Source organism: Lissotriton helveticus, chromosome 7 (assembly GCF_964261635.1).
Source record: "Lissotriton helveticus chromosome 7, aLisHel1.1, whole genome shotgun sequence".
Classification (NCBI taxonomy): domain Eukaryota; kingdom Metazoa; phylum Chordata; class Amphibia; order Caudata; family Salamandridae; genus Lissotriton; species Lissotriton helveticus.
In genome coordinates this window covers 1,448,095,823-1,448,111,629 of record NC_136068.1, presented here as the reverse complement: position 1 = coordinate 1,448,111,629, position 15,807 = coordinate 1,448,095,823, and the positions used below count along the sequence as shown (strand labels likewise).

The window sequence follows — 15,807 nt, the reverse complement described above, 5'->3', positions numbered from 1 at the left end:
TCTCCCCATTCCAACGATACCTCTCCCGTCTTTCTACGTGCTCAGGGGGCTGAGATACCCCCCCCGGAGCATTTAGAAAGGGAAACTGACATGAGCCTCTTGGCTCATTTCAGTTTTGGCTTCACGGACATTACGTCAGTGTAACATGCGCGGCGATCGTCATTTCAGGGAAACCAGCAGAGGTGCACTCAGGAGCTGGGGAAGCTGTCCCCCAGCTCCCGAGGCTCTTTTGTTGTAAAGGGAATCCCTCAGATGCCCGCACCAGAGGGATTTCCAGGGCGATGTGTCATGACGGCCTGGAGCCGTCATGAGCATACACCCACTGTGTATCATGATGGCTCCAGGCTGTCATAAGCCTGGAAAGGGTTAATTAATTTACTTGGCATCAGCATTACCCTTAAGGCTGTTAGATGATCACAATGTGAAATATTAATGCAATTGTTAACACGTTTTAAACTTTTTACACTACATGTTACTAATTTCTTATTTTTGGCAGGGGAGTATGGTGAAGCTGGTAGAAAGTTTCTCTGGCTGTCAACTGACAGACTCATTTGATTTTTGTTGTTCATGAAGGTACCGTCTGGATGATAGAAATTTTAAGTCTTATCCATTCCAAAGGAGACCCGACTGTAGTGAAAAGTATCCCCAATTGGGATCGTGCACCCTGGATTGAAACAAAGAAATCACTTGAGAAGCTGAAATCACATCAAAGTCCTCGCCTCATTACCAGCCACCTGCCAGTGCAGGTCTTTCCCAAATCTTTCTTCAGCTCCAAGGCCAAGGTAAGGAAAAGCCCTCATGTCAGATGGTGCATTATAGTTATGTAGGTGACTTTAATATGACTATTTAGTGTAGCACATTTCTGCAGGATTGCACCAGACCTTTCACCTTTTCTCAATCATATTTTTGTTGGCTTTAGTAGTCTGCACGCTGCAGTATTGCAGTTGTTTCCCAAGTGTATGTGTTTTGATCCCCAAAACATGGTAAAATTGGCTTAACCATGATTGAAAAATATAACTTGCGTGTAGGTCCCTAGTATTTGATGTATAAATGCACCCAAGTCCAGGAAGTTAAATGCCCCTGTGAACAGCAGCATGTATTGAGCCATCCAAAGAGTTGGCCTGTAAAACATGGCTTCAATGTGTAGCCTTACTACACAGCCTAAAAGCCTGCTGGCAAATCTCTAACCCTTTTTTTGACAGTTGGAAAACCCTGTTTTTTTTAAAATATTAATAAATCACCACTAAGTACACCTGTTGTCAGCAAAGAAGGTTGCCTGACATTTGAAAGGGGTATATGTGCAAAATTTAAGTTTGCATATTTCTCCTGGGCCTAGCCTGCAAAAGCTATTTTGACTGTTAGGGCTGTATCTGGGTCCTATAAAATATCAAAGTGCATGTATTAAACTTTAATACATACCTTTTGACAAACAGCAGCTATAAAAGTCATTCAAAGTTTACTTTGCATATTTATTAAATATCCAGTTCACTATTGAAGTCATTCAGCTATAGAATCTTTGGCTCAAAGTGCTTTTTGGTCAAATTACTACCTAAAAATTTTAAAGCTCATATCTCCGGTTTCCCTTGTTGACTTTTTGTTGATTTGATGCCATTTTGTTTATTACCATTTCCTCTATTTTTCTACTTTGAAGTTTTTATTGGTTTTTTTTTCATCTAATTACTTTTTTGACAATGCATAAATACTTTACATATTTCCCTAAATTGAGCCTTTGTGCTAAGTGCCATAGCTAACAGAAGGCTGAGTTCAGGTAATTTAATGGCTTTGGAGTTCACCCTGAGACGCTGCTGTTATTGTTTCTTGAGGTAGGTGGGTGACTGTCCACTCCAAATAATATGCCACTTGCTTTACAGTCTAGAAGTATAGATCAATACCATTCATAAAATAAACATTGCAGTTTCATAAATACAAAACAAAAAACCCTCAGACCCAACATTATTGCTCCCTTCCTCCCTCAGACTCTCAGCCCCTATTCTCTCCACAATAAATCTCTTAAGCCTTGGCCCATCTGCCCCTCATCTACATTTGCTCCCTTGTGATCCCTACCCCATCAACCTTGTATTTGACATTATTCCTTATTGAAATCAGATGTTCTAACCATTCCATGCCCCAGTCCCTGAAGCTAAATCTGCCCACCCAGTATTGATCCCAACCTAAACTATCCATGATTGGTCATACCCTCCTGCCTCCAGGGAAAACCTGAACAGGGTGCTTTCCTGGCCTCCTCACAATGCTCTGGTAAGGGGAAAAACTAAATAATCCCATAACTTCTCCAACAAAACGTCAGATATGTTTTTCCTAATCGCTATTTGCTAATATGAATTCCCCAGGGAGGGGACTAGAGTTGGACCCCATGATCTAAACTGGGTACGACCCTCCACATCGAAGGTCACTATCAAACCAAAACCATACATAGCAGTCAGCCTCCTTGCCCCTCTCTGCAGTCTTCAGGGAACCAATTCCAGACATAGAAAATGAGTGCCAGCCCATAAACTCCTAATTTAAGAAGTCTGGGTAGCCCTTTCCCTGGAAAAATTCTGTCAGTGAAAGTTACCTCCACCACATACTACTCTGTACCCCCTACATTCGCCTTCTGTCCAGTCCAATTAAGTGTTCAAACGGCTTTGTATCTTGCTGCTTCTTAGCCCATCATATAAATAAAAGCCCAATAATCCATTTCACTATCCACAACAATAAGCGTCAAGAACCCAACATGTAACAAAACAATAGGAACAAGAGAAAACCATTAACACTCAACATCTGCCAACTCCTTAGGTCTTAACTATTGTTGACAAGAACTCTACTGCAAATCCTGCAAATTTCCAGCTACGAAAACCCCAACCTAGCTTCCTCTGTGGCCACCCCTGTATCACAGATCGGATGTAGTTACCTCTTATCACAGTCTTAAAAGCATCCCATCAGTAAGTCTAGAGAATGTAGTGGCACTATTATCAATCATCAAAGTAATGGAGAATGGCTTCACAGGTCTGCTCTTAAGGGTAGGCCTTCTAGTGTACAGGGTTGAAGTCTCCAAGTCGGGTCTCTGAGGGGTGTATCTTCCCCATGTAAGTTGCACTATAAGACGGTTATGGTCTGAGACCGTTTATCGTGGATATTCTGCATGATTAGCTTGGAGTTGGAATATGAATGAGCAAACAATAGGAACTAAGCGAACATGTAGGTCATGCAGAGGGGAATTTAAGGAATAATCCTTATCTCATGGAGGTCCATATATCATTGTTCATAGGCGCTCACTGGCGTGTTGCTGGTTCCCACTCCTCCACTTTAAACCTTCTTTTGCTTGCATTTCACTGTGGAATAACCTATTGCACTTATAATACAAACTCACCATGTCAAAGTTTTCCTTTTTGTTATTGAAGACGAGTGCACCCCCAGGAGCATTGTACTGCCAAAATACAGAATTTCTTTTGATTTATCAATTTTTTTCTCAAACTCCCCTTTTTACTGTCATTTTATCTCCTTGTATGCCCCCATTCTCATCTCTTTGTGAAAACGGATATTGAAGCACTAATGAGCATGTATTATTATTACTATGATTATTATTATTATTCTTATTATTATTGTATTCTATTTGTATTTTTACTTCTGTTAATACTAGTACTATTACTACTAAAAATAGTTATAATAATAACACAAATAATAACTTGTTTTTGAATAGCATGATGCATGAAATATATATAGCCAGATTACTAAAAATTTGCAGATTATTAATTCACAGTAACCAATGAGCTGCTCAAATTTGGTTATGCCTCTGCCATAAAGCACAAGAAATCCAACTTTATGCATATAGCGGCTACTTTCTAGATAGCATTGTTCAAATGGATCACTGACAAAGTATTGTGGTGAACAATATTGTTGACAAAAATATTGTGTCAAAAGCGTAATTTGCCATAACATCATGAGCCTATTCTTATAATGCTAAGTACAAAAACATCAGGATAAAATTATCATTGACATTAATATCATCCAACAATAGACAAAAATATTGATGTTTTAATATAAATAGCATTTAAAGTAGTAAATGGTCAATATTGTATTATATCATTTTAATTTAATGCATATGAAATATATTCCCCTAATATTTCATGCTATATATACCTATATAAACACACAAATGCATATATATGTGTTTATGCTTATATAAATATATATATATATACAATATTACCTACTGGCGGTCGCTAGTAGGTATATATAGTTAGGATTTTTTCTCTATGGGTTTTTTGAAAATTCTATGTCTAATAACTTTGGCGTTTGTGGACGGAATTGGCTGAAATTTTCAGGAAAATGGCACATTTTGTTTCTGAGCAGCCCCCGAAAATTTTGGGGGGGTTCGTCAAGGGGGGGCCGAGAAAAAAGGGGGGTCCCAAAACGCGTTTTTCCCATGTTAATTTCCATAGGGCGGTTGGCCTCACTTTTAGCCCGAACGGCTGAATGGATTTGCACGAAACTTGGCAAAATTGTAGGGACTGGTAGCCCGATGTGCCTTTTGTAGGTCTCAATATATGTGCTCCAGTGGATTTTGAGAAATTAACGTTTAAAAAAAGATATATATCTGTAACAGCGGACCGGGCAGCGCTCTGGTTCGCGGACTTTTCGCGCAACGGAGCTTTGTGAAGCGAAGCTGATTGGTTCTCCGGCGTCTGTCAACATTCCAAACAGTCCGTAGCGGCCGCCATCTTGTCTCTCGGTAGGATCGAGAGACAAGAGGAGGTCAAAACAAAGGGGGAAATAACTATAAGGGGGCATAGTAGATCCTCGCTGACCCCCTAGGTTTGATGTGGAGGTTTTAAAAGGGCCCCGCGGGGCAAAAAAAAATAATAATAATAATAATCGAACGGCTGAATGGATTTGCACGAAACTTGGCAAAATATTAGGGACTGGTAGCCCGATGTGCCTTTGCTAGGTCTCAATATATGTGCTCCAGTGGATTTTGAGAAATTAACGTTCAAAAAAAGATATATATCTGTAACAGCGCTCCGCTTCGCGTAACGGAGGTTTGCGAAGCTGATTGGTCATTCTGTCACTGGGCTATAGTTGGGCTACATCTGGCTGATATTTGGGCTACATTTGTTTTTTTGTGTGTCTGGCGGCCATCTTTGGGCTACATTGGGCTACATTGGGCTTCATTGGGCTACATTCGGCTAATTAGCAAATAGCTCATCGCAAACTAGGAATGGTAAAGAATCGCTATTTATTCCTTAAAGTTCGCTATTTAGGAAATGCAAAAAACTTTGATGATACATATGGCGGTTCATCTCTAACAAGATAAGAAGCATAGGGATACATTTATGATGACTGGCGCATCACCAGGGATGTGTTAGTCATTCTGTGCCGCTGTTCCGTCACCTATGGTGTGCTGCATTTACAATGCGGCGCATCATGGGGCAAAAACAGCACAGATGCGTGATGTATCTGTGCCGTAAAGGTGGCGCATTGCTGGAGTTGTATCGCAAGTGTGATGAAGCTCCAGCAAGGGTCGGGGGTGCCCCTGTCGCAGGGTTTCTGTTCTCACACAGAACTGTGGACAGAGGATTGGAACCTCGGCGAATGCATTGCTGGAGTTGTATCGCAAGTGTGATGAAGCTCCAGCAAGGGTCGGGGGTGCCCCTGTCGCAGGGTTTCTGTTCTCACACAGAACTGTGGACAGAGGATTGGAACCTCGGCGAATTAGGGTGTCCCAAAACTCACGTTAGTAATCAAAAACTCCTTAGCAAGCTAGGTACAGTGTCACATTGGATATAACAAACTCTCAATGTTTAGACAATCCAGAATATGAACTTATAGTACCTCAGGATACGTGGAACTCATGAACAGTCGGTCGTTATAGATTTCTTAGAAACCAGAACATGGAGTTAAGAAGAACAGATGTGTATTTGAAATGTTTATTTACTAATGCCGTCTTCTCAGGCGTAGTACCTTAGATAATAAAAGTACACATATTATCAGTAGCAAAATTACCAGCATAGTTACTAGTACATAAAAAGTGAATGGTGATAGTATGTTGACATGCTGTAAATGAATAAGAGTTAGCAACACTTATAAGCAGCCGCGGGCCGTGGAGGGAGTTACGGTGAGGCAGGGAGGCGGGGAGGGGGAGAAGCAGGGTGGAGAATACAAGTACACATATTATCAGTAGCAAAATTACCAGCATAGTTACTAGTACATAAAAAGCGAATGGTGACAGTATGTTAACATGCTGTAAATGAATAAGAGTTAGCAACACTTATAAGCAGCCGCGGGCCGTGGAGGGAGTTACGGTGGGGCAGGGAGGCGGGGAGGGGGAGGGGCAAGGTAGAGAGGGCTCCACCCTGCTTCTCCCCCTCCCCGCCTCCCTGCCCCATCGTAACTCCCTCCACGGCCCGCGGCTGCTTATATCTCACCCTCCCTAATACACATATTATATTATTTGCTAAGAAGGTCTCTTTGTGTTGGTTTAGGGCGTGCCCATACTTTAGTGTCTTAGATTTGAAGGAATCACATCAGCATACACCAGCTCTCTCTTCATGTGAACCGCATCAACTGTTGTGTATGTGTGTTCGGCAAAGCAATATAAAACCCGCCTCATGCCCAGAATTGGCAGAAGTTGCACTTATGTTATGAGTATGAAGTCGTGGAGATCAGACCTCATAACAATTCTGTATCGTGTTGTTCTTGAAACTTTAGCACTCGCTGTACAGATATAGTTTAACAAGTAAAGCAGATAGTAGACCAATAACATATTATTCTCATGTAAACCACGATGAACTACTAGGTGGAAAGCTAAAGCAACAACTAAGTGTCGTGTGCAGAAGTTGCAAAAAAGGAAAAATGGCGTTTAAACCGGTAATGAGCCCATGCTAACTTAACACGGTGTAAAGATATCCAGGACCTAGATGACACCTCCTCATGATCCGGAAACGAACTGAATAAGATAATAGAAGTGCCATCTCATGAGAGCAGATTGCAAGTTTATATGTGGACGGTCCGCAAGGTAAAGCATTAAAAACTAGGAAAATTTAATGCTAAAGAAAAATAAAACAGCCAAGTACTTTATCGAGTCTTAAGCCAATAGGCAAGGTAAATAATAAAAACTTGACAAATAAGTCAATGAATTGTCAATGAAATGCTAGTACTCAGCATATCAAACATGAAAAAGGTCTATGACATAACTGTGTATGCAAAATAAGCTGCAACAGCCTCCAATAGGAAGTCACCGTCTTCATCCGAAAACAGTTCAGCCATCCAATTTAAAAGCGGAAAAGAACATACGTGCTCTCCCAGCACCGGATCCTCTATCACCATCAGAGGACAGCTCGGTGGGTTTTCAAGAAAGCTCTGTTCCAAGAAAGACTGTGCTGCCGCCAGTAAATTCCAGGGACCAAGTAGTCCATGCATCAATGCCACAGCCATAATCCTTTCGCCAGGACAAACCAACTCGTGAGTAATGATAGGAGTCATCAGCTGATTAAAGTCGACGTCAGGAGAAACCGGTCCGAAGAGACACAAATCAATGGCCCAATCGAAATCACAGGTCAGGCAGTGAAATACAGGCTGGACACAGGTGAAGTAGGAGAATCGAAAAGATAATCCATATGCCGTGCTTAATATCGCCAACGGCATTGTGCCATAATATTCTAGCATGCGATTGCGGAACAGTGTCAGCAGCTGCAGGGTGGGAGGTTGCATAGGAGGGACATCCATATTTAAAAATGTAAAAAAGCACAAGAGCGTCCGCTGGTAATGCAAGTAAAAATGCCAATCCACGAACCAGAGTGCAGAAAATAGAATGAAAGGAAGCAGGGATGACTCCAAAGATTTTCTCAAATGAAGTCACGAGACCACTGGTAACAACTTTAAAAAAGTGCGCCAGGGACTTTGTGGAGGATGCGTTAAAGATAGTCGGAAACATGTTGCTGAAATTGAAAGGCAAATCTTAATTGAAAAGGGTGTGCACCTCTGTACGGGTGTTCGCTATGTGAAGTACGAAAGTTTCACGGGCCGAACTCAAGGCCACCTCTCTCTGAGACAAAAGAGCTCTTATTCTTGCCATGCCGTTGAAACGTGTCCCAAGGTTGGTATTTGTGGCCAGATTGAAAACTCCCTATGTTCATGTGTGGGAGGAAATAGAACATTTCTGCAGCAAATAACCCGTTCACTTACTGTTACGATAAAAGGAATACTTTTAATTAACTCAGAACAATCTTCATTATTGAGCATCAAATAACTACCATTTTCCAACAACTTGAACGTGGGGATGATAGCAGGAACTGGCGTGCCTTGCAACACGCAAGCCATATTTGGTCGGTGTTTGTTGCATGAACCGTGTAACTGTATGTGCCTACACATTAGTGAATGATCTGGCGTCTCAGTGCATTCCTCTCCATTCAGATAAACTTCTTGATCATCTTTGAAACATCTGTATGTGTATGGAAGCGACCAGACCTCATGAAGAAAAGCACTACCTAAAGGTTCATAACAACCTATTGGTATATATTTCATACAATTTGAAAACTTATATAAAGCAAAAGGCAGCGTTATTAAACCGTGGATAAGGCATGTTGCCAAAAAACCCGCAATCCTCTGCTGATGATGTCACTGAGCATGTCATGAATGATGTAATATGTGACATCATCAGCAGTGGATTACGGGTAATAGTATCTCTAGTTTACTCCCCTATAGCTGTCTTTCTTTTAACATAAGTGTCTGTTTCCTTCCCTTATACTTACTGTTTTTGGTTCGCTTCCGGTTCGCGTACCGGCGAGCGAACTGGGAAGCGAACTAAGAGAAATAGAGGTTGGCACAGTTCCAAATATTGTACCAATTTTTTAATAACGGGGAGGTAGTTCTGAAAAGAACTTTTATTTTTATTTTTCTGAACATTTTTTTACTGTTTTTGAATTTTTCGGAACAGTTTTATATTTTTTGGGGTTTTTCTTGGAGGGGGCAATGAAAACGATTCATTGTAAAGGGCTCAACAGGAGCAACAAAACAAAAAAAAGAAGTATTTATTATTTTGGGCGTTTCGGACAAACTTGCATATGATAGTCAATAGCTCTGTTGATCAGAGTGATGCTTTTTTGTCCGTAGGAAATGAATCCATCGCAAAATGCGCAGATGTGTTTTACATCACCAAATCTCATTTGTATATTTGGCACCATCTCCCTGCCCTCTGGTCCCGTTACTTCCGGTACAACAGATCTTCTGGCCATAATAGGGAGATTATCTAGGTCGTTCCGAAACTGTGCAGCACTGTAGTTGTTAGGATGCCACCTAGTCATATGGCGATGCATTGTGTAGTTTCCGAAACTGTATTTTTTGTCGGTCCCTCTGGACAGTCTATCTTGACATATAAGGCAAGTTACGTATCTTGCATTTACTTTTTTCTGACCTTTGGGAATTTTAAAAAATTGCCAAATGAAGTTTTCTTTCCGGTGAGACGTCCTGGGCTGCTCAGGCAAAAACTGCCTCTCTTCGTGCTCGTCCTCCTGTTCCTCTTCTTCTTCTTCTTGTTGAATTATAACTTGAGCAGGTGGTCCACTCTTCCTTGGATGTGGTGGAGGTGGTGGGGAAGCACCAGCTGAAGCTACTAAAGAAGCCATTGCTCAGTGATCACAAAGGGTCTTTCTCTCACAATGATGAAAGTCAGAGTGAGGAAAGAAGGAGGGATTTTCATCATTTGGGAAAAACAAGAGTTCTCAACCAATCAAAAGTGTTCATTTTAGATTATATGACCTAGTCTTACATCATTAGGAAACCAAAAGTGAAATGAACCAATGAAAAGTGTTATTACCAAGTCACATGACTTGCTGTGTTTACGTTAAGCGCTTTGCAGGGCCTCCCGGTTTGCTTCCAGAAACCTGCGCTTTGCGACTCGCTTCGCGTACCAGTTCGCTAACGTAGTACGTCATATGACGTATCACGCGACAACGTGAAACGTCATGCGGACGGGAGGCGTCCCGATGTTGTTTTGTAACGCGGCACTTGCGGTAAAGAAACGTTTACCGGCTCGCGGTCTATTTCGCGGCATCAAGGTCAGCTAACGGGAAGCTTCCCGATTTGCGAAGCGGGAACGAAGAAAAAAAAATATTTAAAAAAAAAATTATTCATAAACATATAAAATATATTTTTGGATTTAAAGAAGAATACATTTTACAGCTACAGATATTAGCTGTTAAAAAACCAATGAAATTCACAGAAAAAACCATAGGTTATGGACCATATATAGTTAGGAATTAGCATTTACAAAACCTTGAAAATTCACTGAAAAAACCATAGGTTATAGACCATATATAGTTAGGAATTAGCATTTACAAAACCTTGAAAATTCACTGAAAAAACCATAGGTTATAGACCATATATAGTTAGGAATTAGCATTTAAAAAACCTTATTTTACTCACACAAAACCATTGAAATTCCATATATAGTTAGTTGCACTAACTATATATCGCGCACCCGCAATCCACTGCTGATCATGTCACATATTACATCATTCATGACATGGTCAGTGACATCACTGATGACATCACTGATGACATCTCAAATGACATCACTGATGACATCACTGATGACATCTCATTTGACATCATTCTTGTGCTAATACGATAAACCTCTTCAGACTCTAATATAACCTTAGATACACTCAGTGTATACAGACACTCACACACTGCCACTCATCCATGGAGTTACTCACACACCCAGTCAGTCATGCAAAGAAACAATCTCACCTCCATTTCTTCAACTATACAGTTAAACACACCTTACTTATTGAAACATATACTAACACATATTTACTCTCTTATACAATCCCTGATACAAGTTCACAATGATCGATACAACCACTCACTCATTCAGTGGCTCTCATGCACAGTTATTTATATATGCCAACTCTCACATGTACTGTGTTTTACATATGTACTTACTATGACATGTAGCATTGAGATATCCATTCACTCATCAATACACTCATGCACACAGTCAACTGCCCATGTAGCTGTTTCCACATGCACTCTTGAACTCATACACCTAGTGAATAAACTGCTCACACATCTATGCATAGAGTCACACACCTTCCAGCCACCCCCACACAAACTCAATCTCCCATAGAAATACTTGGGCAACCAATTAATAACACATATAGCCTCTCGTATAGCTAATGATCAACACATGCAGCAGTTTACAGAACAACAGACATAATGATGCACAAATTAAGACAGTTTAGTCACTAACCCATGCATTCAGTGAGACACATTTAATCACTCACTCATACAGTCAGTCATGCACCTACTAAATCCTTCATCCAGACACTTATACATCCACTCAAGACATATTTTAACTTTACAGAAAAATACAGTCACTGGATGTTGTCATCAGTGATGTCATCAGTGATGTCATTTGAGATGTCATCAGTGATGTCATCAGTGATGTCACTGACCATGTCATGAATGATGTAATATGTGACATGATCAGCAGTGGATTGCGGGTGCGCGATATATAGTTAGTGCAACTAACTATATATGGAATTTCAATGGTTTTGTGTGAGTAAAATAAGGTTTTTTAAATGCTAATTCCTAACTATATATGGTCTATAACCTATGGTTTTTTCAGTGAATATATATATATATAAATACTGTAACATAATTAATTAAACTGTGTATTTTACATTCATTTTTAAAACATATTTTAAATGTATTACTATGAAAATATATATCTATATCTACATCTATATATATGTATATAAATATATAAATGCATACAAATTAAATTAAAATATGAATATAATTTAAACTAAATATTTTTATTAATTATATATATGTGTGTGTATATCATACATACAGAATAAATCCATAAAATAATATTTACACAATTAATACAATAAAATATATTAATGTGCTCAATAAATAGAAGATTAAAAATTGAAAATCCCTAAAAACATTTACAAAAAATACTAAAAACATTCAAATAAATTCAAAAATAAAAGTAAAATATAAAAAATAAAAAAATGAATGAATGTGATAAGATCTATTTAATCAACATTAAAACTAGTGGAGTCTAAAAATATTAACTATACTATTCCCCTCTAGTTTATGCAATGGTAGAGATAGTCCTTGACTATGGAGGGGAAATATACCATTTCCACTCCAATCTGTGCACCAGTAGGAAATGCGTCGGATTACGGAGGGGTCAAATGTACTATTCCAACTCAAGTCAGTGCAACAGGAGGGAAAATGTTGAATTTCGGAGGTATGACATTTACTATTTACATTCCAAACAGTACAACAGTAGGGAATGTGTTGGACTTTGGAGGGGTAAAATTTACTATTTCCACTCCAGTCAGCGCAACTGTAGGGAAAGTGTACTTTGGAGGGGTAACATTTACTATTCCTACTCCAGTCTCTGCAACTGCAGGTGAAGTGTTGGGTTTCAGAGTGGTAAAATGTACTATTCCCTCTCCAAACAGTGCAACTGTTGGGAAAGTGAAAAATGGCAAAATTGCAAAGAGGTTCATTTTACTATTCCTACTGCAGTCTAAACAATAGATCGGAAAGAATTTCAGTTTAAACACATTACACATATAAGGAACACCATGAATGTAGAAAAAATATTAAACTGTTAATAAATATATATATATATATATATATATATATATATATATATATATATATATATATATATATATATATATATATATATTCTCCACACTTCTTCACTCGAAAGGAAAGAATTTGGGCGCACACCTTCTGAATTCCACAAACTGGTTTATTTCAATTCTGTTAGCATGAAAGCAGATGATCTGGGATGTCCATGCACTCCGGTGCACATAACTCTAACGAAGGTGAATCATCCGTTTTATTTCTCAACCACGAGTGCCTCATCAATGTGACAATTAAATCCAGTGCGCTATAGTGGTGAGCTCCATCAGTAGTACTGGTATAATATTTATACCTATCCAGATTTGTAATGTAATACCATTTCGGTCCCAGGCTAGGAACGTCTCAGCCGGATTCCACTATATTACATACTGGCGGTCGCCAGTAGGTAGTTATAGTTAGGACCTATTTTCATAGGAAATTCGCAACAATCTATTTGCAATAACTTTGGCGCATATACATATATATCTGGGCGGAGCCTAACGACACATCTCATCGTGAGATCTGATTGGCTGTCAGCACTTCATCCAAGAAGTGTTAGCAGCCATCTTGGGACACATATACATGATAGCACCTCATTAAAAAGCATTGCAATTAATAGAAGGTTTTAAGACTTTAGTTACATTATAAATCATTTGTTGATGGTCACATACTCATTTTAGGAATTGTGGTGTGTTCTAAGGTGATTTTACCATGTGAAAAAGCCTTCTGCTGGGATATCATGAATCATGTTTGAGAGAAAACTATTTTATCATGCTTTTCCCACAGAGGTTTGGAAGGTGATCTAGAAGCTAAACTGAGAACATATTTTCTGTAAATTCACATCTTTCTCAGTCATGTAAGAATGAAGTCTAACATTCTCAGTAAAACATGTACATCCAACAAGGGCAGAGACTGTCAGTAGATTCCTTTGTTTTCTTTTTTTTTAAGTTTAAGTTTATTGAAACCAAGCAAACAGAAAATACTATAAAACAATACATCCAACAATATAAGGTATTCATAGAATTGAAAGATACCCATTAGGAAATGAGAATAAATGGAATCAATAAACAGTAATGACCAAATAGAGGAAAAGGGGGAGGGGAGTGGGGAAGGAGGAGGGGGAAACATGGCAGGTCAGTATATAAAGTAAAGCTTAATTAATCATAAGTAAATACAAACATAAACATTGTATGCCGCTAAATATCAGTGCAAGAAAGAAAATAAGCAAGTCACATATCAATCTATGTAACAATATCAAGTAATAATTGTAAGAAAAAGACAACAAGAAAAAATTAAGGTGGTTTACGGACTTCAGCTGGTTTAGTAAATTGGGCGACAGTGGAGGGATTGGAAGGGGCAAGTGAAGATAAATATGTAGTAAGAGGAATCCATAACAAATCTCTTTTAATTGCTAGGGAGAAGGGAGTGACATAATTGGTGTCCAATCTGTGATGGAAACAAATGGCATTCCACCATGCAGAGTAGGAATTCTGTGACGAGTCCTTCCAATTGAAAGTAATCAAATGTAAGGCTATGGCTATAAATAGATCAAGCAATTTGAAATGATAGGGCGTTTGAGGCCAAGAAAGGGATAAAGAACCCAGAAAAATAGTGTTAGGAGAAAAGGGAATCATAGTGTGAAAAATAATGTTGATACAAGACCAAATTGAGTGCCAAAAGGTAGTGATGTTAGGGCAGTGAAATAGCATGTGCATTAAGTCAGCAGTAGGGCAAGGGCAAGACCAACATTTAGGAGGAAAGTCTGGAGAAAAGGATGCCAGTCTTGCAGGGGAATATAACAAACGTTGATAAAGGAAATAAAGAGTTTGGGTGGTGTTAGCGGCTCTAGAGGTTTTATGAATCTTCAACCAAAGTTTATCCCACAGGGAAATAGGCCAAGATAGTGGCAGATCCTGTTCCCAAGCCAATTCAGTTTTTGTCTTAAGTCTCTCAGAGGGAGATAGAAAAAAATTGTAAATAGAGGAAGCAGAAGGAGAGGAAGACAAAAGTGGAAAAAGAGTAGAGCAAGAATTGGGAAGAACTGAAGAAGGAGGAAGGGATTGAAGATAGCTTTGAAGAGCAGGAAGAAGAAGATCATATTGCTTCCTAGAGGAGTTGGGGAGAAGAAATTGCGATTGAAGATCAGGAACAGACAAGGGTGTATTGTCGCGTAAAAGTTGAGAAATCCACAATAAACCTTTGGATCTCCAAGATTTCCAATAAAACGTGCGGTTTTTAATACATAATAGTTTGTTATGTCAAATTGGCTGTTGAGGTAACAAGGTAAGAGAAGGATATGAAGAAGGGAGAAGGGGAGATAAGATTTGACGTGTATGGGCGATGACTGAAGAACGAAGAAGGGAGGAGTTGGCAGTAAAAGCAAGAGTTTCAAGAAAATCAAAAGGGGAGGTAAAGGATTTTTCGATGGATAACCAAACAGGAGGAAGAGAAACCAATTCAGTAAATAACCAATGAGAAGCCTGTTTGAGAGTAAAAGCATAATGGTGAGATTTGAAGTTAGGAAATGTAAGACCTCCATTAAGCTTGTCTTTTTTAAGACAAGATAAGGCTATTCGGGAGGGTTTATATTTCCAAAGAAACTTCGACAAAATAGAATCAATTTTTTTGAAATAGTAACATGGGATATGAACGGGAATCATTGAAAGAGAGTATAATATTACTGGAGCAAGCATCATTTTAATAGAATCTAGTCTGCCCCACCATGAAAGAAAGAGAGGATGCCATTTGGAAATAGAGTTGTTTAATTTCTTGGTGATGTATTCAAAATTGAATTTTAAGGTATCAGATATATTAGAAGAAAACCATAATCCTAAGTATTTCAGTTTTGTGCTTTGCCAGGAAAAACCTAATGGCATTGACATAAGACGTTGAGGGGTAAGGCTTCACACTTGTCACGGTTGAGACGGTAACCCGAGATGTGAGAAAAGGTATCAACTTGTTGAAGGAAGGCAGGAAGAGAAATGTCTGGATTAGAACAATATAATAGGATATCATCCCCATAAACAGATAATTTAACTTGATTGGAGCCAATATGAAAGCCTGTAATTTGGTTATCTAGCCTTATTCGTGTTAGAAAGGGTTCTAAAGCCACTATAAACAGCAAGGGGGACAGAGGGCAGCCTTGGCAAATTCCCC

The 15,807-nt window shown here is 39.1% G+C and overlaps 1 protein-coding gene across 3 annotated transcripts in view; it reads left to right on the top strand.

The window, feature by feature from the left end:
* The window catches only part of LOC144770348 (sulfotransferase 2B1-like), a 302,234-nt gene that overhangs the window by 105,450 nt on the left and 180,977 nt on the right, over nt 1–15,807 (top strand). For all 3 annotated transcript variants that reach the window (XM_078654809.1, XM_078654810.1, XM_078654808.1), the window contains one exon: nt 574–782. In XM_078654809.1, the coding sequence (XP_078510935.1) occupies nt 574–782 (209 nt within the window). The remainder of the gene's footprint in view (nt 1–573; nt 783–15,807) is intronic.